Source organism: Chironomus tepperi, unplaced genomic scaffold (genome assembly GCF_022539635.2).
Source record: "Chironomus tepperi strain 1889 unplaced genomic scaffold, CSIRO-AGI_Ctep_v1 contig_223, whole genome shotgun sequence".
NCBI lineage: Eukaryota > Metazoa > Arthropoda > Insecta > Diptera > Chironomidae > Chironomus > Chironomus tepperi.
The window spans coordinates 181,497-207,324 of record NW_027226345.1 but is presented as its reverse complement, the minus strand read 5'-3'; the positions used below and the strand labels follow the sequence as shown (position 1 = coordinate 207,324).

At 31.4% G+C, this 25,828-nt stretch overlaps 4 protein-coding genes across 5 annotated transcripts in view; 1 reads left to right on the top strand and 3 right to left on the bottom strand.

The window, feature by feature from the left end:
• The window catches only part of Lrch (Leucine-rich-repeats and calponin homology domain protein), a 50,379-nt gene extending 33,254 nt beyond the window's left edge, over positions 1-17,125 (bottom strand). For both annotated transcript variants that reach the window (XM_070640777.1, XM_070640775.1), the window contains exon 1: positions 16,627-17,125. In XM_070640777.1, the coding sequence (XP_070496878.1) occupies positions 16,627-16,795 (169 nt within the window). In that variant the 5' untranslated portion in view covers positions 16,796-17,125. The remainder of the gene's footprint in view (positions 1-16,626) is intronic.
• Positions 17,126-18,440: 1,315 nt separating this feature from the next.
• Positions 18,441-21,476, top strand: LOC139090915 (uncharacterized). The gene is made up of 6 exons (XM_070640799.1): positions 18,441-18,560; positions 19,563-19,687; positions 20,530-20,588; positions 20,655-20,774; positions 20,942-21,102; positions 21,165-21,476. The coding sequence occupies exons 2-6, from the start codon at positions 19,573-19,575 to the stop codon at positions 21,376-21,378; spliced, it is 669 nt and encodes a 222-aa protein (XP_070496900.1). The 5' UTR covers positions 18,441-18,560; positions 19,563-19,572; the 3' UTR covers positions 21,379-21,476.
• LOC139090909 (cytochrome P450 6d3-like) lies at positions 21,457-23,457 on the bottom strand. Its single transcript, XM_070640792.1, has 3 exons — positions 22,685-23,457; positions 22,428-22,615; positions 21,457-22,272 (listed from the first exon to the last, which is right to left on the bottom strand). Exons 1-3 carry the CDS (start codon positions 23,365-23,367, stop codon positions 21,614-21,616), a joined length of 1,530 nt encoding a protein of 509 aa, XP_070496893.1. The 5' UTR covers positions 23,368-23,457; the 3' UTR covers positions 21,457-21,613.
• Positions 23,458-24,565: 1,108 nt separating this feature from the next.
• LOC139090920 (microsomal glutathione S-transferase 1-like) lies at positions 24,566-25,308 on the bottom strand. The gene is made up of 3 exons (XM_070640806.1): positions 25,013-25,308; positions 24,848-24,940; positions 24,566-24,792 (listed from the first exon to the last, which is right to left on the bottom strand). The coding sequence occupies exons 1-3, from the start codon at positions 25,261-25,263 to the stop codon at positions 24,690-24,692; spliced, it is 447 nt and encodes a 148-aa protein (XP_070496907.1). The 5' UTR covers positions 25,264-25,308; the 3' UTR covers positions 24,566-24,689.
• Between the last annotated feature and the right edge of the window lie 520 nt (positions 25,309-25,828).

Below are 25,828 nucleotides of genomic sequence, written 5' to 3'. Positions count from 1 at the left end.
AGCTAATTTAGCTTCATTCATCCTTAATTCAAAAATATTCAGCACTGTTATTGAGTATAATTCAGCTATTTTTGGCTTTAATCACCAATTATTCAACAATATTCAGCACATCCAATCTGTTTTCAATATAATTTTACTTTATTAAGCACAAGTTCACTGCAATATTCAACATAATTCAGCTTTATTAGCATCAATAACACAATTTATCTGCATCTGATCCATTTATCTACTTTATTTATAAAATCCACTTCAGTTCACCTAAAATCAAACCTATTAAATGCAATAATTCATTCAATTTTGCGCATTTTGAGCTCATTTAGCATAATTCAGCAGTTTAAAATCATCAAATATAGAAAATCCCCATTTAGAATTTCCAAATAATTGTGATGTACGAGTCGGAAGCTACAGTTCCTTGCCTTTTAACTCTCTATTTTCATCACAATAAACACAATAAATCAATTGTATGGCTCCGGAAAAGCTTAAAGTAGTTTGCGTCTATATGCATTGAGTTAAGGGCTTTTAAGACAAATTGCTTCCATTTCGTTAATAAGAATAAAACATTTTGAAACGAATTGAAAGAACGGCACGTGTCAATTACTGTATTTGGACCATTGAGCAATCATCATCGTTCAAAAAATATTTTTGACCCCCTTACAGTCATGAATTTCACTTTTTAAAGCCATAATAAGTAATAAAATGGAATTTCTGTACTGCAATTATCGTCTTAATCTGAGTAAAAATTAAAGCTTATTATTTTCATCATACAACGTAATTAGAAAAGATTAACTTCATTAAATTATCTTTGTGTTCTAATCATGAAGATTTTTTTTAAAGTAAATTGAATAATATTGGATGGGATGAGCTCCATGTGCTGTTTTCTCACAATTTAGTTGTTCATTTTTAATTAGTTGTTAAGAGTCGAGAGTAAATTGTGTCTAATTCAGCCTTGTCGAGGCTGAGAATTCATGAAAATTTCCTTGTAGTTTCTGCTCCGGACTCAGTTATGTTCTTGGTCTTGACAATTCGTGGAAACTTGGTGCCAGTCTCGGTCTCGGTCTCAAAGTCAGACTCAGACTCAGACTCAGACTCAGACTCAGACTCAGACTCAGACTCAGAATCAGACTCAGAATCAGACTCGGTCTCCAAGTCTGTCTAGGACTTGGTCACATTCTGTGCATCGGTTTTGAATAGAAATAAAATTATAGAAATCGAGACTTCAGGAAGCAACTGCTAGGGTTCGTGCAAATTGCAGGCTTTAAGCCAAAATTCACGACTCAGACCATGGACAAACTATTAGATAAATCCCAAAACTACATCGAACGCATCTAAAATTCAGGAAACGCAAACATAATGTTCTTGGCCGATCCCTACAGACCTCTAAAATTCTGGAAGTTATCAATTTGAATCCATACAGCATTTAAGAACGACTCAAAAAATCCCAAATTACTAACCGACATCAATTCTGAACAACCCCATCGTAAATAGTGAGGAAAAAGAATTCATAAATTTACAGATTGAAATATTCATTAGTCAGTAGAAGACTAAACATAGCATGCATGAAGATAATGAACATTTCATGGAGGGTGATGTGAAAAAAAAAATAAATTTGTTATTTGAGGGCGGTTTTAATATCTTAATAATTTAGACGATGAAAACATTAGAAAAATATCGAGGGAAAAAATGAAAAAATGGATTAGAAGCTGTAGTTGATCACTGTTATGGATATAGGCAAGTGTATAGAAAGCAAAATAGGATCTACAATGGTTTAGGAGACTGCGCTATATTATCTTAGATTGCCGGCATATTCTTGGAAGCTTTGTCAATTATTAAAACCTCACAATGTAGTTGTCTGACCACCGTATTAGCTCCAAAACGATGTAGCAGTTGAATGACTACATCGCAGGCCTATAACTGCCAAATTATGACAATATCCAGTACATCACTGAAGTTAACCACATTTTAGAACCATAAACTTCATCAAAAACTCTGTTCAAATTAAATTCAGCCTCAATCTCTCCATTTCCAAACCCAATCTCATATCAATGGCACTTCCCATGACCCCAAGATTATAATTCTCTAAATCACTTCACTTTATAAAATATTTTATTGATTATTTGACTTAGAATTTCAATGAGAGCACTGCACTACAACCACAAGTTCAAAAATATATATAGCTGCTTATGAAACCAGACATTGTCAGTCATTGTCAATTCAATTGTTCTTTATGAGTTATTGTTGCTGTCACTGGCAGTTTCCCAGCACTACCATTCGATGTCATTATCAGAATAATATTGTTAGTGCTTAGCATATGGAAAATATAGTTGAATAATTTTCTCGTTATAAGTTATTGAATTTGCATTTATGCAGTCTGACTGTTTAGATGATTGTCTGGTGTTTGGATGGAAGATATGTGTATAAAAATGTGGCAATAAGGAGAGTTGGGAAGGATTATGGTTGCATAACTGCTTAATAAGTAACAGAATGTGACTCAAAGGAGCTGTTTGGAGGATGTGGACAGAACCTGATTGATACATATTGAAATGTGGCATCGGCAAGGCAACAAGAGACGTAGAGCCAAGTGACAGTCAATTGGCAACAGCTCAGTATGTGCAGATCGGTGTAAAATTGCGAAAAAAGCAACTTAGACCCCATGAAATACAGTCAGGCTAGATTTGAGGACTGTCATTCCGGGTGAGGGTGACTCCACCTCCTGACTTTACCATAATCATCAATTCCCATTAATCCGAACTTCTAATGGCTTTTTGAGTCAATATATTCTCATTATAAACCATACAACTCCAATAATTCGCACTAATTCTCTAATATTTTCCATCCATTGCCCTTTCAAGTATAAACACAAAAAGCCAGCAATTGACAACAACTAGCAATAATAATTCATTAACATCCTGCTGAGCACCCACAAGATAAACTATTTCTGTATCTATTTTTAATATTCCACGAAATTCGCAAATACGTATTTATCGTTTATTAATCTCCATAAGCTTCCCCCTTTTTTTGAATTCATTCATTTCCACCTGAATCCATTGCCTAAAGCAAATGTAACCTTTCCGTACAGTTTCTTAATTAATTTTTCATGCATAAATGAACTAAAATAAAAACGTAAATTTTGTGATTTCCTCTTAACTCAATTTTTCCATTTACGTGAATAATATTTCATTATGAATTCCAGTCTATATGTTCCTATATATTATAGAGAGGGTGTTAATCTCCCCACATAAAAATAAACAACAAGATGGAAATATTTCTGCCATCTTTATGAATGATGTTATTAGCATTCCTTCATTTAGGGATGATTTTGGGAGAGAGTTGTAGTTAGGGGTTGATTGAAGGGGTCTATAATTTGAACAAATTAGAATTAAGAGTTGAATTTAATTTCAAAATTTGAATAATTTGTTATTGTCTGTAAAAAGTCTATTATAGATCAGTTTTACGGGTAAATCCTACGCTAGTTACACAATGATGATGAACTGTAAAAATGAATCGAAATCAGTCATTACGGCGCCTTCAGGGTAAGCTTACGACTCTCTAGTCCCAACTCCATAGCGCCCTAGCTAACAAATTGTGCTGCTTGGGCTAGTCAGACGTATATTCAGCCACTTTTCCTTTTTTAAAAAGATTTTTCATTTTGCTAACTTGCTGAAATACCAGGAATAACCGATTCATACAGTAAAAATTCAACCCATCCCCTCCTACTCTAAAATTATGCATCTGGAGCTTGCTTTATACTCTACAGCATAACAGACACAGGTCTGAATCACGAGGATGTCCTAAGATCTCATAGAAAGAATCTGTTGATATAAACAGTGTAGGAAATTGGCGAATGTACGGATCCACTGATAGAGCCAACTTCAGGTGACAACTAGACGTCCATAGATCATAATTGATCTGTAGTATCAAACAGGAGCGTAACCAGAAATTTCTTGATGGGAGAGAGGTTAATTTTGAACTCTTCTGTATGAATCGTCCTAATTTAAAGCAGACTGTTGGTATTTTTACGAAAATCCCAAGAAAATTGAAGAAAATTTCTCAAACAAAGACGTAGATTCGACCCCAAACCTCCCGGAATACGCCCTTGGTATCACTGAAGTAATTCAAGCAAGCCTCAATTCAAATGATCTAAATTCCAACAATTTCATCAATAGACCTCCCTTGACTACACTCCTGACTTTCCCTACACATAACTCTATGAATTGTCCTCAAGGGTTTAACTTTAATTTGCAATACAACAATAAAAATTTATGCTCGTGCAATCTCATGCTCCGAGGGGGCATTTTCTCATAAAATGTCAGGAATTATTTTCCTCCTCATCATCATTTTATCATTCCCAGATTATTCATTTTTAATGAAAAATTTAGAGTAGAAAATCGTGAACGGAGAATATTAGGTGAGGTATTCATGCATGATGTGCTAATAATTCAATTAAAATTCATTACAAATTATTATTGCTTTTATACATCATGTGAGAGTCGACTTTGTTTTGTTTGATAATCGAGGCAATAACAAGAGCAAACAACTTAAATTTTTTTTGAGACTAATTAAAACCTCGTGCATGTGTGAATGAGAAATTCATTAACATCTTTTTATTGAATAGTTAATAAAATTCGTTCATTGAGGATGATTTGAGTGAAATTTTTTGTTTGATTAGTGCTTGATACTTACACTTGAATATCTTTTTATTGTGCTCTAAATTTTACGCTATTTAAACATGACAATGTGATGAAAAATCATGAAAAGTCATGTCGTTGATTGGATATCAAATCGCGTGAAATGTCGTGTTTTATATGATTTATAGTTTTTTTTTTGTGTTATCAAATGCCAGAGAGTTTTTATTAACATATAGTGTGGATGGATGGTGTCGATATTATTATTAATTTGTGAAATGTTATAGCCTGTAGCGAGTTATGTTAAGTGATAGAGGAAACTGAGATAGTTTTTATTTTTGATATAGTTTAACAAACGATGAATTTTCAAAAAATTAAAAGAATCTATTGTTTTTCAAAAAATTGGATTTTTTAAAATTTTAACGTCTTTTTCAAAAATTCAACTTAAAATCTTTTTCAACATTTATTTAAAATCCTTTAAACCGTTCTTCAAAAATTTGTAAATTTTGAAAAATTTTCCTCAAAAATTTGTAAATTTTGAGAATTTTTCAACATTTTTTCTTCAAAAATTTGTAAATTTTGAAAATTTTTCAACATTTTTTTACAATTTTTAAATTTAAAAACTTTTTAAACGTTTTTCAAAAATTTAAAAATTTTCTTATTTTATCAAAATTTTGGAAGTTTTTTTAACCTTTTTTTTTTTCGAAACTTGAAAATTCGAAAATTTTAAAATTTTTCAAAGTTTTTTAATATTTTGAAAATTTGCAACTTTTTCAAAATTTAGAAAATTTTAAAATCTGAAACCTGAAATTTGAAATTAAACTTTTAAAAAAATTCAAACTTTTAAGAAATTTTTTAGGAGTTTAAAATATTTAAATTTACAACAAAAGAGCTAAAATTTTCCAAGAATTCAACATTTTCAAAGAATTTTGAAAATTTGAATAAAGTTTTAGAAATAATCAAAAACTTAAATTTTATAATCCACTAAATTTTTAAACCTTTCATTAATTCCTCTCAAAATCAAAAACTCTATTTAGCAATTCCAATTCCCCATAACCCCTACAGCAATTGCTAATAGATCCACAAAGCCAATTCATACATTTACATACATAGCTTAATATACGCATCGTATTTTATACATTAATTACTATTAAATTAAAATCGTGACTTTTCAATTTTTATCCACACCAAAATGTGATAGCTGTTTTCGAGGTCTATGGCATAATAAGTAGTGTTGAATGGATTAATACTTTATGAATGGATATAAAATTCATGAATAAGGAGCACAATCGGTAATTCCTACAATATTACATAATTTTTTATTATTTCTTGCTTTATTATTATTTTTGTTGTGTATGCCCATTAATTTTTTTTTATATTTTTGCAACATTATGACTTGAAACTTTACTTTTTTAACCATTAACCAGTTTTGAGTGAAAAATAACTGTTATCATACATCATGTTCACTATATTGTATGTACAATCGTAACAAAAAACATCAAATTACAAAAAAACCACATAGATGCTCGCTAATGTTGAAGTGTGTCTGGTTTATGTTGATTCTTTATGCTTACATTTTTATATATTTTCTTAGTATTCTTTTATATTATATTTTTGATGGCTCAAGAGCTCTCTTTTCTATTAAGAAGAAGAATTATTGCGAAAATGAATCATGAATCTTCATTACTTTCACTGCAATGCCACTTAAGACTGTCGACTTTTGACTTTTATTTGAGGAAATAAAATCAGCTTTTTCAATTAATTTTTTTTTTGTTGTGTTCTGGGAACTTGAATTGTCATTGATTTGATATGTCTTTTTTGGAATTTTGATAGAAAATACTTCAATTGAACATATTTTTTTTTAAATTCATAAATTTAAAATTTTCAACAGCTGTTAAATTTGAATTTTTCAAAAATTGTTTCTTTTTAAACTTTTAAAAAATAAGAAATTTTTTAACTCTTAAATTCTCGAAAATTTCAAGGTTAAAAAATTGTTTTGAAATTTTTAAATTCTTTTGAAATTAAAGGTTTTTAAAAAAATTTGAAAAATTTGAATTTGAAAATTTATAAAATTTTTAAAAGGAATTTTTCTTAAAAATTCAGCAATAAAGAATTTTTGAGAATAATTTCTTTAAAATTTTGAACTTTAAAAAACCAAAAAACTTTCAATTCATTTTTTTTAGAATTTTCAAACGCGTTTTCAAATTAAAATGAATTCGAAAATCAATGAATTTTGAACTTGTTTCGAACTTTCAAAAACAATTTTTTTTGAAAAAAACTGTCGAATTTTGAATTTTTGAAATCACTTTTCTAATTTTTTTGAAAGTCGTTACATTTCAAATTTTTAAATTTTTTGAAAATAAGTTTAAACTTTTGAATTCAGATCAGAAAAAATTTTAATTTTTTAAACATTTCAAAATTCACTAAAATCCAAAAGAACTTCTTCGATTTAGCTAGATTCTCATTTCATCAAACGATCCCTATTTAAAAACATAATAAAACTCTCACGAAAATTAAAAATTTCAAAACACTCAACTCTTTTTCCCCAACAACAACAACAATTTTAGTGCGTGGCAATTCACAGATTTTTTTTTGTAAAGTGTTCTAAATTATAAGTTATGTAAATTGAGATTCTCTACGGTTGGATTGCTTCCTTGTTAGCTTCTTTTCAAATATTTATAGAATCTCATCATCATCAGTCATTTGCTGTGTGGATTCATGCTTTAATAATGTTGCTTGATTGATATTGAAACTGATCTTACTAAACAATCCAAAAGAAGTCATTAATTGACCTCTAAATTTATTTATTTGTTTTCTTCTTTCCCACAAGAATTAAATGAAATTCATGAAAATGTTCTGGACTTCCGTTCATCACATGGAATATTAAGAATAGTTCTCAAACGTACAAAATTCCTCAAAAATAGATTCATTAGGAATGATACGTGCCTAATAATAATAATCGCATGCTTAGAATATGTCATGAATCACGAAAAAAAGGAATAGAAAAATGGAAATAAATCTTTTTCTATTTATGAAATTAGGCAACATTGCAAAAAAAAACATTTTTCCTCTAACAAGCATATGGTTTAATATTTTTGGCTATAAAATATTACCCAGCATGACCCTAGTGTATAAAATAACTAACCATAAGATCATTTGCTGTTTGTAGGAGATCATCTTGAATTTCAAACATTAGATGAGCCGTTTTTGCACGCCATGAATTTATAATTGATGCTTATGTGATCATCAACTAGGGTTTCTGAAAAACGGCATTTTTAAAAAACGGCCGTTTCCGTTTTTTTATGAAAAACGGCCGTTAACGGGTCCGTTTTTTTAATGGAAGGGAAACAATACGTTGCATTCAAATTGAAGTCCTTTTTGATTTGCCAAGATATGTAAACGAAAAATTTACTTCTAAAAGTATACTGCAGGTCAAAAAAATTGACGATTATTAATTTTCTTAGTTTAAATTATTATTTAAAAATTTTTTTGAGTCGAAAAATTAATAAAATTTTTCAACATTTTCCAAAAATTCAGAGAAAAAGTCATATTAAAAAACGGAAAAACGGCTAACAAAAAACGGCCGTTTTCCGTTTTTATTTTTTCGAAAAAACGGCCCGTTTTCCGTTTTCGTTAACGGCATCACGGTGATTCCACCGATTGGTTGAATTTTGAAAATTTTTACTTGAATAATCCGTGTTCTTTAAAATTTAATCATTTCCAAAATGACATTTAATTCAGTTGACACTTCAAGAATACCAGATAAACATCTTTATTTACTCACTCAACATCATAAACAGCATTCTAATCAAAGCAATTGCTGTTAATTAAGTTATAATTTTGATTTTAAAAATTTGTTTTCCCGCGGATTAGGAATTTCGTTACTTATACTTCTTTTCAACAATGAGAATTTTTAATAATTTTAGCTTTAATAGCTTGGTTTTGAGCCCTAATAAGCACAACATAAGATGTATTAGATAAGGAACCATCGATTAGACTACCAAAGAAGCTTTAAAAGTGTTTAAATAGTCTATATTTTCGTTTTAAATGATGTCAAAAACAACAAATTCCAAAAAAAATCGTATAGAATATGTAACGGGCATAAAAATGGAAATATTTCCTTAATTAAAGTGTATTAAAGGTACTAGATGACATAAAACGATAGTAAATAGGTAAATACATGATATAAGGCATTAAAAGTAGTGAAAAAGTGAGTAAATTAAGAGAAATATCATTTTTTGTGAAAAAATTCATCGGTGGAATCACCGATCAGAAACCCTATCATCAACGGCATGCAAACATCTGCTTTCCAAGAAAATGAAAGTTTAACAAAAACAAGGCAAGTACTGATATTTTATTATGAATGCCTCATTAAAGTGCATTTCTGGTATAATTCAGTTAATAAAATAGAAAATTAATTGAAATGCTTCATTTAAAAGGATTGAATCTTAACGGATTGTTTACAAAGGATTGCATGAGCTGTACAAACTTGCAAACGATTAGTCAGTGTATTTATTACAGAGATAATTCAATAAAATTGCAATATTTATTGACAGTAAATTTCAAAACAATCGTAAAACATTTAAATAATTATAAAGAAAAATAAACAATCTGCTCAGTGAACAAGCAGGTTGAACTGAATTTCAGCCAGTCATTAAGTCTCTTTGCTTGTTGAGAAATTAAAGTTTATTGTGCGAAGAAAGTGATTAAGAAAATTTATAACCGTCAAATTAAAATTTGAATTTCTTGTTCAGTGAACGTAATTTGGAAATTTTTAAAAATGTTGCACAGTGAACGAAAAATTGTTTATATTTGTGAAAAATTAAGAAATAAGTTAAATTGGATGTGTAAGTGAGAAATATTTGGATTCAGACTTTGATCTACATTGAAATGAGTTGAAAATGGGTAAATATATCTGTATTAAACATTAATTGTGCTAAATAGTCTCAAAATCATAGAATTTTCGTGAAATGAATAATTAAATACAAATTTCCCTTACTGGATCATGAAAAAAATATCAAATATCTTTCCTCAATATCCAATCTTTCCCACAAAGTACAAAGCGAATTTTCAATTACTCTTTTTACTAATTAATGATCCACTTAATATTATTATTAGACCGCATAAAGGAAAATTTTTCATCTACAAATTGTTTTGATTTCAACAATCTCTGTACGAATGAATGAATGCACATGCATTACATGCAGTAGCAAACAACCATCGTGTAAATCGATACATTTGTTACATGCTGTGGCGCCTACACACAATTTTAATTTATACACACGTTTTCTTCATTTTTGATTCACAAATTAATCTAATTTAATTCGCCGATGTTCATGATGTGTCAAAGGAATAGGAGGCTATAAAGAGCATGAATACATCTCGTTAGCAGCTGAGAAGTAGAAGAAATAAGTAAGAAGTTTTAAACTTTACGATGAGAACGTTCAGAAGTGACGATTGAGAAGATTTCTATATATCTGAAAAGTATTACGTTGCATTTGAATTGCTTGAGAGAATCTCTTTTAATGAGTATGGCTAATGTCAATGAACCTAAACATTCAAGAATAGCTTGATTTATTCACCAAAAAAAGAACTCTTCCTAATTTTATATTCCACATTTTCGTGTCGTTTTATTTAAAGAAGTTGTAGGTAATTATACTGTGGAGATGTGTAATTCCCTGTCAAATACCACTTTTTTACCTTAAATAAATATACACATTCTGTAACCTAAATTGTCTTCACGACGCGACACATAAATCATCTCTCTATGACTGTAATTTACACCCGTATGCTGTTATCAAAATACGTAGAAATTTTTTTTTTTTATGACTAAATAACGCATGGTCGCATATATAAATCCACATTGTATGAGTTTTAAGCATTTAAATTCAGTCGGCTTAGCTCATTTGATGTTCGTTTGTTTATATGGCAATGAATATAGCCAGTAAATTGCATTCCATTTCAAGCACTTGATTAAATTTAAAATGTTTTGACTTCGTGATTTTGAATTTTATTTTAATTTCATTGCAATTGAGTGTTAATAATCAAAGTAAACGGTTTTTCAGTATTTGAATTTTTACCGCCATTTTTAATAGTGTTTACTAGTAAATGTGGTGATTTTAAAAATATAAAAATTAGCACTTAGCGATAAAAAGACCGCAAAATTATGTTAAAATTAGTTATGCTCACTAAAAATAAACTTATTTATACATTTTAAGTGCTTTCATACCGCAAAATAAGTAAACATTTGATAACTGAAATGTCTAGTTGGAAAAAATTTTATTACATTTTATGAATAGCGTTTTAAGTGACCAAGTTTGCGTTTGTTATTCATAAAATTACTCATTTTAGAATGAAGTTTATGATACAATAAGCATTAATCATAATTTTGATGATATTTAATTGAACTTAACCTATATTTAAATGATAATTTTGTTTACAATTCTGCCAATTTCGCTTACTTAAATCATAACAAGCTCCTGATGCAACCTTTCTATTCATAAGCACATCGATGACTCAACTAAGGCATCAATTTCATGTGCAAACAATTACAATATCTTGATATAAACAACGCAAGCACCGGAGAATACATTTCATACGAGAAATAAGACGTGATGTCATCAATGTTTATGTTTGTACAAATAATAAATTTAGTGGAAGTTGCCTCGACTATAAAATAAACAATATTGTTATTTGCCATTGGAGTAATTGCAGTAAGAATCTAAAAATAGTGACCATAATGAACGTACATTGTTGTAGTCGGTAGATGAAATGGCAATTAGAATTTTTTCTGCCGTATCGGTAAAATGGGAACAATAAATTATTGAAGATACATATTAACTGTACAAATAATAAAAGAGTTGTATGTATGTGAGTTACACACGAGAAACATCCGTGGGTCAAAAGTGTTACTAACAATACAATTTTGTACAGTTAAGATGTATCTATGTATCTGATTCAGTGGTGGGCAACCTATTATTGTTTGCGGTGCAGCTTGATGAAAAGCCTTGAACAAAATAACACTCTACATACGGTTTTGTGGTATTTCCAAGTAATTTGGAGGCACGTTAGTGTGGCACTAATGTGGCGCGACACCCTAGTTGTGTGACACAGGTGTGGCGCGACATCTTAGTTGTGTAAAACTAGTGTTGCGCGACACCTTAGTTCTGTGAAATTAGTGTAGCGCGACACCTTAGTTGTGTGACACTAGGGTGATGCAACACCTTAGTTGTGTGACACTAGTCTGGCGCGACACCTTAATTCTGTGACACTAGTGTAGCGCGACACCTTAGTTGTGTGACAGTAGTATTGCGCGACCCCTTAGTTGTGTGAAATTATTGTGGCGCGGCACACAGATTGCTCATCACTGATCTATCTACTAGATTATGCTCGCCCAATCATTATTTCTACATTTGAACATGCTTGTTACTTCGAGTGCTTCACTTAAAAATTATGCAACATTAAGTTTGATTACAAAACTCAAACAAAAATATGAAAGGTTTCCAAAATAATTGCAATAAAAAAATATTCAGCCTGCTTATAGCCATAAAAACTTCTTTGAACCTTTTAACCTTCTACAGCCATTAGCTAATAAAACGATATAGGAATTTATTATTATGATGACTTTCTAGTTATTTTTGTTAGCATTTTTTTTTTTTGGGTTAGAAAATATTCTATGACCCAATTCGATTTTTTGGCCTCTTAAATTATGAATTATTATATAACATGAAATATGAGCATTTCATTGTGATAAGAAAATGTCAGGAATAAAAACATTCGTCATTTCCAACGATAATTACTGTTTAGCCTTTATTACTTTATTTAAATAATATAGGTTATAAGTTTTGGAAGAATAGACGCAAAGGAACAGGAAAAAAGAGTCGTAAAGCTGAAGAAATATTTCTTATCGCTTAATGTATTTTGGCTTTGTTTACATGTGCTTGCTTGTCTTTGATAAGATGTGAGATTCTCTTCTATTCTTTTACTACGAAAAGACTCAAAGGTCACAAAATTTTAAAGAGAGGAAATTAAATAAAAATTATATTTTTTGCTTCTACTAAATTACTTCCGGTGAGCAAAAAATGATTTATTTGGAAGCATTCTTTATTAGAAAAGTGTCTTTGGATAGAGACTTTTAATGCTTGAAATTGACTTTTCTATACAAAATTTGAGTCGACTTCGAATTCTAGAAATTCTGAAGCTATATGTTGGAATTAGATTCCTGGAATGGCATATCAGCGGTATATTATTGGATAGTGCAGTAGTAGTCGACTAGTCGATAGCGATTGAAGCATGTAACCGGAAATCGTAGGACGTGTGTTTGACTCTCACGACACACAAATTGCGGTCTAGGTACGTTGCATTGATATACCCTGGGTCACGTAACGTGCAAAGTTGGGAAAAAGCAAAATGTTGATTGGGACAAAAACCGTCATCACGGTTCGAGTCCCAATCAGGGTCCGTTATTCGGAATCATGCTTTTCTGTTAGATCAACACTACTTATTCAATATAATTCAATTTAATAGTCATTAAATTGCCATTGACAGATCTTTTGTCCACTCAGGAAGGCATTTATATGAAATTCTAGTTTCTTCCGACATTTTATTTTGATTTATCAAAAATAAAATCATCAGAAATAGATTTCTTCATGATAATACTATAAAACTATAATACATTCCTCTTTGCTCACAAAAAATGTATCATTTTAAACATTTCAAGTATGATGATAGAAGATTACGTCAATTTTTTAATGATCAAAGTCTTCAGTTGGGAATTTTTTAATTATTGGCGCCAAAAGTGAAGAAAATTGTAAGAATTTTTAGAAATTTGAATTCTTAGATTCGGTTAAATGTTGAATGACATATTTGTTTAGTTTTGACTCATAGAATGTTCTAGTTTTGATATAAATTTGACGATTATTTCTATTTTAAAGCCTAGGAGTTCTATTTAATATTCCCCAAAATTAATACAATCTAAAATTGAAGATTTCATCATAATAAACTATTTAATGCTAATACTTTTCTAATTTTAATGGAAATTAACTTGAAATTAACTCTAATAAATCGTAAAACAATGATTAAATCCAGTCCCATAAAACCATATTCCGAAAAGAATTCCGCAAAAAACCAGCAAGAAAGGAAATAAAATTTTATTATTTTCTGCCGACTTCTTTGATAACAAGCTTGATTCCCATGAATGAAATATTGAAATGACTATATTTTGTAATTCTACTCTTTAACCTCGAGTTACCTTCAAAGAGACTGCACATAAACATCAGCACAAACGAAATAAGAAAAGCAAAACGTGATTTATTTATAATCTTGAAATAGTAAACAAAAATCTTCATTTTTTTTCACAGAATGATATTTAATTCTACATACATCTAAATTTAGAATCAAAACGTAAGAATCTCATCTCTAGCTTCATTTTCACTCATTGAGATGCATAATAAAGTGTAGAAAAGGCAGAAAACAGTCGTATTCATGCAAGTTAGGCCGCCTACGGCAAATATCCATCACATAACAGTGTCTTTTTTTTGAAATAATGTTTTAAAACCTGTTTTTATCATAGTTACGTAGGATTTCAAGATGTAAGAATATAAAAATGCATTTTACATCCACAATGCACTTTCATCGTCTCAATTCCAAACATTCTCTTGATTTTATTTTATTTTATTTCATTTCAAATTGAAAGAAAAAATAAATAAAAAAATATCAAATTCAATTAAATGTTCATTCCATGTGGCAGCTGCTGCTGCTTTTTAAAATAAGGCAATTTCGCAGGTGCTTTAGAGTTCTTATTATGAATTAAAAAGGAATTGATAAGTTGAGGTTTGACGCCGTCCGTCAAACACATTCTCAAATGATTATTTAAAGATATGAACTGAAAAAAAAATTGCTTTTTGTGGCTTCTGCGTATCTAGAATCGGATCTAAAGGCCCATGAATTATGCATAGAAAAAAATTTTAAATTTCAATCAAGTTTCTTTTCCTATGGGGTGACTTATCACCCGCTAAATATTTACAAACGGCACATGCTGTGTAAGGCGGATTTATTAGAGGGCAAAACATATTGATTTTCCTGTCTGCTTGTCTTATTTATGCTAACAGGATTAGGAAAAACAGAGAAAATTGCAAGTACAAAGTTCTAGAATAGCAAAAAAAAAAGCAATTTCTGAGTTAATTTTTTTCAATTTCTTTTTGGGTATCATATTTATTCTTCCATTAAGTTGTAAATGTAGAGATTTTATGCAAAACATTTTATCCATAAATGTATCGTATTTCTCTCTGTTTAATGCTCTCCTTCTATTATGGAGAATTTTTATTAATGTGGGGGATTCAGGGTTGGTGAATACTTAGATGAGTTGAAGGATATGTTGGGATGTTTTGCTGAATTGGAGCATCTAGCAAATTGAATTGTACTGCTCAAATGTGTTACCCGATCAGCACAACATGTTCTTTAGCACCGCTACTCCGAATAGCCGGTTTACCAGCTATTCTGGTTTACCAGCGATAATTCAAAGAGGATATCAGTGGATTCTTATCATAGATGGGAATTAAATTATACTAATTACCGTACAGGTTCTAATTCGTACCCTATTGAAAAGTAATTTTGCATAAATAGGAAAAGTATAAAAGTAAAGAAGTTAATGCAACTTTTCTTATATGAAATACCACAAGTCGATCAATCGATCCAAAATTTGGCAATCATCTGATGTGATTCTAGTATGGTCAAAGACAAAGTCGGAATCATGTCGGTTTTTGGTCGATTAATCGATATATGCTATTCGGGTTTGTAAGCTACGAACACGACGTAATTGACTAGTATTTGAGTACTCTAGATTTTTGACCTTTAAGCTTCATTACTCATGGATATCCTTAGAAAGATGATCCTTTTCTTAGAAATCTTAAAGAATTGGCAAATAGTAGTGGCTCTATGCCAGTTTTAAGCGCCATCTAAGGAAAGCCATGGATTACAATTGATCTGTACAGCCATCGATTTTCGTAAGTAAGTAAGACTTAAGAATCAATCTGATCGTATTTTATTGAAGACTTGTTAAACCAGTATCAGAATCAAGTTAGTTTGTTCTCATAAAGAAGTCATTAAGTCTCTCCGTACTAAAACTCAGGGTGGTATTCAGGGTTTTATCTGCTCAATTCTTATTTTTGAACAAAATTCATCAATTTGCTGGATTTTTTGAAGCAAAAATCCCAAATTCACAAATACTACCCCATTCGAGCTGCATAGTGGATTCACTTAGTATGGTAAATAGATACTTCAATACTCTAGACTACCATTAGCTACACCCCTGAATAAATTCATCCCACAAATTAATAATCCTTAGTGACAATTAAATAAATCACATTCAGTATCCTGTCCAACAGAAATTCCATTCCAAAATTTTCTATTCTGATGAGTATAAGCACACAAAAGTAATAAATTTGATAATCCCTTTTTCATAACCGTTTGGGTTTCACAAATACGTGAGAGAATGTGTACCTGAATAAATGAGGAATGTATCCATTCCAAGAATTGCTACAAAAATATTTTTGTGTTTACATCGACAATTCACTTGTGTAACCTGAGTTGCATGATTAATCATGGAATGCTCGCCATTAGAACCTGACAGACTCAAGCAACAACACTGCAAGGATCTATTTATTTATACAGAACTCGACAGAAGTACTTGTGTATATGTATGGAACAAAAAAAAGTCATTTAAAAAATTGAGCACTTGCAGCAGGAATCGAAAGAAATGAGAGTAATTCTCACTAGCTGATATAAACAAGAGCTTGTGTATGTGCACAAGAGTTTTATGTTTAGGGCGAAAAACAAAGAAATTTCATTTAAAGTTTGGTAGACGGGATGAAGGGGAAAAAAGTAATAATTTTCTATGCATCTGGCTATTTTTAGAGAGCAAGTCAGTATTAATATAGAGGAGTAAGTCATTAATTCGATATAGTTTTTTATAGCAAACATACTCAAAATGTCCTACAACCCTTACCTGCAAAGACCGTATCGGTGAGATTAAATTTTCCATAATATTTTGGAAAGTCCTTTAATTTTCTATTCGCTAGAACCAATTCACCGCTTACAGAACACTCATCCAATATTTTTTCAAGTGAACGAGTTAAATTCATCACGTTAGTATTATTAATAACTGATACAGCCATTGAATTTTTCGGCCTCAATTGATTTTTTTTATTTCTTTTATTTTTTTATGCCACTTTATACACTTGCTTTATTTTTCATCTGATTATTGCTTATTTTATATTTTATTTCTCAAACTCAAACATCAATCACGAATTCTTAAGCAGCATATGCGATGTTTTGCCATAAATCATTAGAAAATTAAACAAAATTTTTGAGCTTATTATTGTAAAACTGCTAGAAAATTTATTAACACCACCCTAATAAATATTATTATTTTTTTTTTCTTCCTTCCTTCTTTTTTTTGCAATTTGAATCCCAGACTATACTTTTTTTTATGCTTCTATACTCGATAAACTCTAACGATGAACTGACACCGCTAAAGAGAGACAAAAAATTGAGAGAGAATTTTTTCTACAGAGTATTTACCATAAAGACAGTGTAGGGTTGATGGCTGTGTGATGAGAGGAGATTTTTTTGAATTTTTTGAGACTGTTGATCGTTTGAATTTTGGATGGTCGTTATGATAATTTAAGAATTGTTAATTTTTTTGTTGTTGTAGTAATTTTAATATTTATTATGAGTAGATGTGTTCGGTAAATGGGAAGAATTGGAATGGAAATTTTTAAAAATCCGGACATATTATGTGAAGCTAAGGGCATATGCCTACGTGCAGTTAGATGCATTTACCAATATTTTAAACACATTATGAAGGTTTCGATAAGTTATGATGGATTCAATATTAGAGACTCTGCTACTGATCGACAGATTGGATGGCCATCTGATGAATTTTTGCCGGGATGTATGCTACACAGTACTTTTGTCTAGTGCTGATGTATACAGACAGATCCCCAAATTGTCCCAATTATTTAAGAAGACGATAATTCATGACATTTTTGTATCAAACCTTATTTTTGTATCTTGAAAAAATTACGCTTTTAATTTTTCTTTATTCGGCTGGCTGGATGGATGAAGCATGAAATTTTAGCAACAAGATAACGTAGAGGGCTCGTTTGGCAGTTTAAATAATCAAAAAAATGCTTATTTCCCATTCAAAAAATACAATTACTGTTAATTTCATGCAATATTTTGGGATGAGAAATTGGTCCTTTTTGAAGGTCAGGTTATAAATCAGGTCTAAAAACATTTTTTGGGAATTTTAATTATTTTTGACAATTAATTGCAAAATTTTAACACAATTTTAATAGTTTTTCAAATTTTAAGACTCAAAAATGTCCATTAAGACCCCCTAAATACCCCCAAACTTAAGAATGTTCTGGACATTCTTTTCCATATTTTAAGCATCCTTATATTTTATAAAAATCAGATGATAACCCTATCTGCAATTCAAATTTGTTGTCAAAATGAATAAATTAGCAATTTAATCAAATTCAAGAAAATCTTTAATCCACAACAATTATTCTTCCTTAAGCGACCTAAGTACGATAACCCACTCATGTCAAGCAATCCAAACCGACGAAAAAACATTCCATAATTTTTAATCAATCTACGGCTGAAAAATACATGATAATAAAATTTTTAGCACACTATTTCATTTGTGCATTATCAGCTGAAGAAAAGAAAAAAATATTCAGAACATTCCACTGAATCCAACAAGTAATTGAAGAAGAAAATCTATAAAAGCAGACACACATCATTTTTCGGCTATTAGTATTTTTTTACTGCTCGTGAGGCTCTTTTCGACCAGCAAAAAGTGCAAACCAATTTATTGATAAATACAGTCACCAAATTTATTCTATTAAGCAAGTCCAACAAGCAATTTGAGAGGTGAGAAATTAAGGAAAATTTGACAAATTTGACAAAGTGCATCCAGCACAAATTGCTGGCTACTAACCCTGGTGGCCGTAAAGATCAAGTCTGATCCATAGCCTCAGATGACGCCCAAAGCTGGCCCTATTGCTGGCTACTGTCTGCCGGCATCTGCCGGTTCTATTTGTGGTAATTAGCTTCCGTCTGACAATCCCAAAAGCAATACTGTGTCCATCGACAGCTTCCATCCTGCATTAATTCCCATCCATCTGTGAATATCAATAGATTTTTTTTGGAGATCAACATTCTAATTTCCCACACGCGACACAAGTGGACTACGTGACTTTTCAACAAAAACAAATTTCTTTTGGTGATCCTCCACTTAGCTAGTTGTTTGATATCAGAATAGTCATTTGTGTATGGAAGAATATTGAGTAGAAGTTCGGAGCGCGTGTATAACACTGACCTATGTCAAAAATAAATATCATCTGTTATGTGTGAATATAGTTGAGTGCAAAATTCGTTTAATGGTCTACAGTTGAACGTCAACAACAATTGATAAATGCTTGTGTTTGTAGTCGGGCTGTTCAGTTATTTCGTAACGGCTCTCCTATACGTAAGAAAGGGACGACGATCATGTAGATTTGGTCACGGAGAGGTCGGGTGTGTCCTGAACGTTCCCATTGCAAATGTCCAATTAAAATTCTTGATAGCTAATTTTGGCACAACCAAAGAAGCTCCGGCTTCTCACTATCCAACAACTCAAACACTTTCAAATCGGAACCGGTCCGTAAAATCTAACAATTATTCCCGAAAAAAAAGTTTAATCGCATTGTGACAACCAATTTCAAAAGTGTTGTTGTGGCTGCACACATTCACATGATTTTCTTTTTATTTCTCACGTAAACAATTCAATATTAATTGATATAAATTTTTTTATTTACTTTTTCTTCCTTTTATTCGTAATCGGCCCTTTAACTGCATCATGATGAATACAAATTTTGCGTTTTTGACAAATAGGAATTGGAAAATGTCGTTGCCTGATTTTATGACCGATCCAAATGCTGTTCTTAATGATAAGGATCATGAATGGAGGTACAAGGTAGTTCCTGACTACTCGAAGGCTAATGCTCTGTATGAAGAAGGTAAATGCATAATTATTTTAATTTAAAGTTTGTTATAAATCTAAACAAATCTTAAAATTTTGATATTTGATATCCAGAAAGTGTTCAAATTGTATTCAATCTGAAATTACTGCGACATTCATTAATAATTTGAGCTTACTCTTCTATGGTTTATTGATACATCCATTAATAGGACTGAGTAGCATCTACTCAAATTGTGCGCATTATAGCGTGAGTAGCTAGCTCAAGTTGAGTAGCTAGCTCAAATCGAGTAGCTAGCTCAATTTCAGTAGCTCTCTTAAGAGCGGAGGATAGCTCAGTTCTTTTATTGACAATTTCAGTTCAGTTGTTTATGCTGATATTCCATAGAACCTGAGTGGACAAAAATACGTTTCAAATAGTTGATGGCATGTTAATATCCAATTGATGACTAATTGTATTTTTGTCCACTTTGTCCACACCTTCAATGGTTCAAGCACTTTGCTTCTCTTTGAGATACTTTGCGATCCACAAATCCTCGATTTTCCTAAGAGTCAATGAACATACTCAGTAAATGAGCGTGTTCAATAGCAAAATCAACCAATATAATTAAGGAGGATTAGGTAAGATCGTATTCGAATATATTCCAATTATTTGCCAAACCCTATAATTGAGTATACTCTTTAGCATTCTCTCGTGTTTATTCGGATTTGCTTCATAACCTAACCGGCAAAAAGCATGCTTTCATGGTACAGAAATAACACTAAAGTATCTAAAAGCCGGCTCATCGTCTGTTAGCAATACAGCATACATAATATGTCCTAAAATGACTGATCACCTGAACAAAATCTAATAATTTCTATAACATTTATTCCTTTTTATAGAAAAGACCGTTGAACATGAAGAAGGCTCACTAGAATGGCTTGTATCCAATTTAGTTAAGGTATGTAAATATTGAAAATCTTAATTGAATTTATTTTAATTGATGACTTTCTAAATTTAAAATTAGAATTGGGAGAAAGAAATGTCTCATAAAGTTCGTGCTGATCAAATTAGAACAATCAACAAGGACAAATATCGTTTCTCATGCAACGGAAAGGAATGGAAAACCATCGATCAAATGTTGGAGGTGAGTTGGCATAAAAAATGATGTTTGTGGATGATTTTACAGGAATTTAAAGATAAAAATATAGAATTTTCTCAATTTTGACTTTAAAATCGCAGATCCGCTTAAAATATTGCAAATCTTGCTTAATTTCATACAAATTTTCATCATCTCATTCTATTTATAAACAGCTTGGAACATACAACGCATTAATTGGCGACAGAGACTCCTACAAAGCAAGCGAGTTAGACTTTAACGATTCTCATAAGCTTTTCAAGCGTGCACTTCGTGTATTCTCGTGGGAATGTATTAAAGTCTACAGTGGACCACCTGTTGTTGCCTTCAAATGGAGGTGAGCTTTTAAAAATGCTTGAATTTTGATTCCTTGAAATTACATTTAAATTAATCTTCCAGACATTGGGGACTCAACAACGGAGATGTTACCTTAGAAACCAAAAATGGCAGCAAATACGAATCAAAAGCATCAAATAAAGTCCTAGAAGTTTACGGCGTTGCTGTTGCTAAAGTTAATGATAAATTCCAAATTGAGGATCTTGAAGTATTTTATGATCCATCAGATTCCGTTGATCCTTTGTTCAAGAAGGGTGGCGGATGTCCAATGAAATAAATGTTCAAATCTCAACTCCTAAATTGTTGGAGATGCTTAAAAATGTATTAATCAGGTTATAATAAATAAAATTCTAAATACTCATTAAAAGTTATAAATTTTCGTTTATTTTATGGCAATAGACAGTGTCTTGTCTGTATCTTTATTATTCAGTCGCCTGATATTCAAATCATTCCCTGATTAATTCCACGTGCCGTCTGTTTGTAGTACCATGACTCAGCACATTCCATCAGATTCATTCTTGTTTAGCATTGATTTCTTTTAATATTTTGATCACACATTCTCCCTCTTTTGGCAACAGACCTACGGTACCAAAATCAAATTCAAGTTCCTTTATGCTTAATGCTTTAAAATTGAAATTCTTAAGAAGCATGACAACTGCGACTTTAACAACAAGCAAACCCATTCGGAATGCTATACAGTTTCTAGGTCCAGTACCGAATGGAATGTACATGTCTTCATTGAAGTCAATGCTTGTGAATCGGTCAGGATTGTACTTTTCAGCATTTGGGAAGAATTTTTCATCTCTGCTGATTCCAAGTAGGGAAATAATGACTGATGTGCCTTTTTTGATGGTAAAATCATTGTCAGGTATTTTAAAGTCTTTTGTACATTCTCGATTTAATATTGGCAGTCCTGGATACTTCCTTAATGTTTCCTTTACACACAAATCAATAAATTTCATTTCCATTATTGATTCATAAGTGATCTTTCCATCATGTCTCTCTAAAGTCTCTAGAATGTCCATTTTCGCACGTTCCATTAAATCTTCATTTTGTGTTAATTCATAGAGCGTGTATGCGATCGTTGATGATGAACTTTCAGTACCGGCAATGTAAAATATGAAGATATTTGCGGCAATTTGTTCATAGGACATGGATTTGGCATCTTTGGCTGAAATGGAGATTGAAATTTGATTCTATGACTTAATCAGCTGTTTGTCGGATAGTAAAACTCAAAGTCGACTCAAAAGGAACCAAATTGTGGCTGAGTCGAATAGAATTTGTGATCCTCAGGAAGATATCATTTAACTATGCATAATAACATACCTGAAGTCTTAATTTTCCACTCATCCACCTCCGTTGAACTATTATTTCTCAACTGGATGAGATATTGCATCAGATCTTTTCGTACAATGTTGTTAGCCTCTCTGTATTGAACTGTTTTAGTGACCATATCAAGGCAGAACTTCCTAATGAAAGGTGGCAATCCTTTGAGTCTTAAAAGTTTGATTAGACTGCAATAAACAATGAAAACATTGATGATCGAGTGACATACTTATTTGATCATTGACCTTGAGACTTACCCGGGACAGATGAAAATTGAACTACGCCTTATAACATCGAAAATACTTTTATTTGAATTTAATTCTCGAGCATTTGTCCTGAATTCATGATCAGGATTGTCTATGCATGAGATTCCTTCTTGTCCAAAAGCAATTAAAGCTAGACAATCAGCAACATAGCGTGTAGCAATATCTCTAATTTCAATTTCAGCTTGTTCTTCAGCATGAGACTGCATAAAGTCAACTAAATTGCTTCCGATACTTTTGATGTTTTCGAACATTCCTTTCAACTTTCCAGATGTAAATGCTGGTGTTAATCGTGTCCTTAAACTTTTCCATTCCTTACCCTCAAGTGAGAATAAGTTTCCAGACATAACGTCTCGCTTTGTATCCACATAAACACCTCGATCATGAAAGTGCTCAAAGTCCGTAGTAAGAACATTTTTGATAAGAACTGGATCTCTTATCAGAATTGCAGGCTTAAAGAACAAATAAATGCCTAAAATTTGATCTTTTGAGTTCCTATAAATGTCATAAATTGCAGTTCCAAATGATCTTTGTTTCTTGACAATCGACTCTAAATTTCCAAATGGGAATTTAGCTCTAAGATGTGGAATGTCATAGCTATCCCAATATGTATACTGCCTTTTCACAAATGAAATCAGTAAAACAATCAAAATTGTCAAAATTATTATCAAAATCATTTCTAAAGAAACTTCTTGACTTTTTGTTTTCTTATCGGAAGTAAATATTAAAACCTGTTTTTATTGTATATATTTTTTCTATTTGAGTACTTAGATGACTTGACTGTTTGAAATCACAATAGCAACTAAAATTGAGAGAGTAGTTTAAGGGCTTATAATGCTTACATGTAAATGCATAGAGATAGAGATAGATGGAATGCAATGGATTTCATTTTCATGATCGATTCATCAGTAATCACTCATGTTATGACTCAAACTCACTTTTCGACTGTCTCAATAGTTTCTTATTTATCTTCTGATCATTAGAGATTAACTCGAGTACAAAGAGTCAGTTACAAACTATATCTGTGGCAAACCATGAATCAGTGAAGTAAAAAATGAATTTTAGTTGCCGACGATGTAAAGAATGTAAACATTCACTGGAAATTGTTGTGATAGGTCATGGCTTAAAATCATCGCTATCTGCCTACTTAAATATCGTTTACCCCTGGTCCTATGACTTAATTTACTTATATTCTCGATCGAAGGACGTTATAATATTTTTCACACGACAGCCATGCAGACAATGTAATTAGAAAGTATTTGAAGGAATTATACAAAACAAGCAGCATCAGTTTGACAATCTCAGTCATTTAGTTGTTATCCTGAATAGCACAACGTGTTCGTTAGGGCACCGAGGTTGACTTAGTCGTCGTATCAATGATAAGAACCGAAGTTGGCCTGATCATGCTACCTAGCAGTTGATTTCGAACCATTTTTTAGTTGAAGAATGCAGTTGACTGTATTTTGTTGCTCGGATATTTCAGAGTTGAAGCTGCTTAATTTCGATGTTATTGTCTGTTTGGTAACCTTGCAGACAACATTTAAATGAGTAATGATTAGGAAGAAATGAATTATTTCCCCCCAAAAACTCGAAAGTAATCATCAGTTAACAACCAATGCACAATTTGGCCACTAGTCACTATTTTATGGACTAACCAGAAATCATATTCAAGGAGTACTATATTAAAGCCACATCGTAAATATCATTTGATTATCCAATGAAAGTCAGTTGTTTCCAATAAGCATCGCGACCTAAAAATAGCAATTTTCCTACTACATCCAAAAATTTGACCACAACATCATTCGCACTATTGCAAAAATAAACAAGATTATTTCATCAGCTATGTCTAGAAAAGAATATGTTGCCAAAAAGTCATTCATGTTTTAATTTGGACTTTATTTAAATAACTAGATAACTTTAAGTGTTACAAAATACAGCAATGCTTGATGACATAATAAAACAAAGAACTTAACTCTATAATTAGTGCTTATGATAATAATTAGATGTGGAAAAATACAGCCATCGACCAAATAATCATGAATATCGTTATTCCAAGCATTGTAAAGAAGCAAATGGCACGTGCAGGTTGACGAATTGGATATCTGTAAAGAATCAGTCAAAATTATGAAATATTTCAAATATTTTTATGTCACATACATAGCATAAACAACTGTATAGAAGATTCTTGACAGTACAGCAATTCTGATAAGCCATGAAGCCACAGTCGGATTAGGTTCCGTTATAATATACCTAAAAATTCAAAATATTTTTATTGCGAATCTAGATTTTTGACCATAAAAATTCTGCAATTCATTATCTCACATTAGTGCTGCTAATAAGAAGGCAGGAACGTTTTCAAGGTCGTTCAAATGAGCACGCCTGATTCTTTCAACATCTTCGTCTTTCTTAATCTCAAAATTTGGATTTTGTACATCTTCTGGATTCTCGACAGCACCTTTCCTTATGCGATTGAATATTGTCAAAAATGACATGATTAACATTTTAAAAATAAGAAGTCCACCCCATGTGATATAAACACGTAGAACTTCATTATTGTAGCTGAACACTGCCATGATTTAACTGCAAATTTTATCAGAAAATTAAACTTTTAAGCTTGACGTCTGATTTAAGACTGAAAACTTTTCATTCTTCTCTTCTCTTCTGTTATGTGGAATCGAAAAATTTGGACAATTCTTTAACAGTGTTGTGATTGAGATGAAGATAGTGTGAGTGTTGTCACTTGTTATTAAAAGAATTGTATTTTTAGGCGCACGTGGCATTAGTTGTATTAGATATTCAGAGTTGGGAATGAAGTTGATTGGAATTTCAAAGCAAAAACATTTGTAAATGGAGTTAAAAGTCAGAATTGTTCAGATTCCTTAGAGGTCATTAACTTATTCATTCCGCATCGAATAAGAAACTCAACTTCTACGATCCTAAAGACAGATTCTGTATTGGATGAACTCTAAATGCGACAATGGTCCCTCGTGCGACTTCGAGAAGGTAGTAAGTAAGTATTACGCATCGACTTCTTGACCGCCCATCTCCTCTACTCCGGAGCTTGAGTGTAATGCTTAAGCAGTCCTCATCATCCCTCTCCCTAAGAGATTCCTACATGGTTTATCACGATCGAAGCGA

Coding starts and splice junctions, on each gene's coding strand:
- LOC139090915 (XM_070640799.1), top strand. CDS start 19,573: ATGTCGTTGCCTGATTTTATGACCGATCCAAATGCTGTTCTTAATGAT. Junction 20,589..20,654: donor TTGTATCCAATTTAGTTAAG/GTATGTAAATAT, acceptor ATTTAAAATTAG/AATTGGGAGAAAGAAATGTC. Junction 20,775..20,941: donor CCATCGATCAAATGTTGGAG/GTGAGTTGGCAT, acceptor ATTTATAAACAG/CTTGGAACATACAACGCATT.
- LOC139090909 (XM_070640792.1), bottom strand. CDS start 23,367: ATGATTTTGATAATAATTTTGACAATTTTGATTGTTTTACTGATTTCA. Junction 22,616..22,684: donor TCAATTTTCATCTGTCCCGG/GTAAGTCTCAAG, acceptor TGTTTATTGCAG/TCTAATCAAACTTTTAAGAC. Junction 22,273..22,427: donor GTGGAAAATTAAGACTTCAG/GTATGTTATTAT, acceptor TCTCCATTTCAG/CCAAAGATGCCAAATCCATG.
- LOC139090920 (XM_070640806.1), bottom strand. CDS start 25,263: ATGGCAGTGTTCAGCTACAATAATGAAGTTCTACGTGTTTATATCACA. Junction 24,941..25,012: donor TTCTTATTAGCAGCACTAAT/GTGAGATAATGA, acceptor TTGAATTTTTAG/GTATATTATAACGGAACCTA. Junction 24,793..24,847: donor TATACAGTTGTTTATGCTAT/GTATGTGACATA, acceptor GATTCTTTACAG/ATATCCAATTCGTCAACCTG.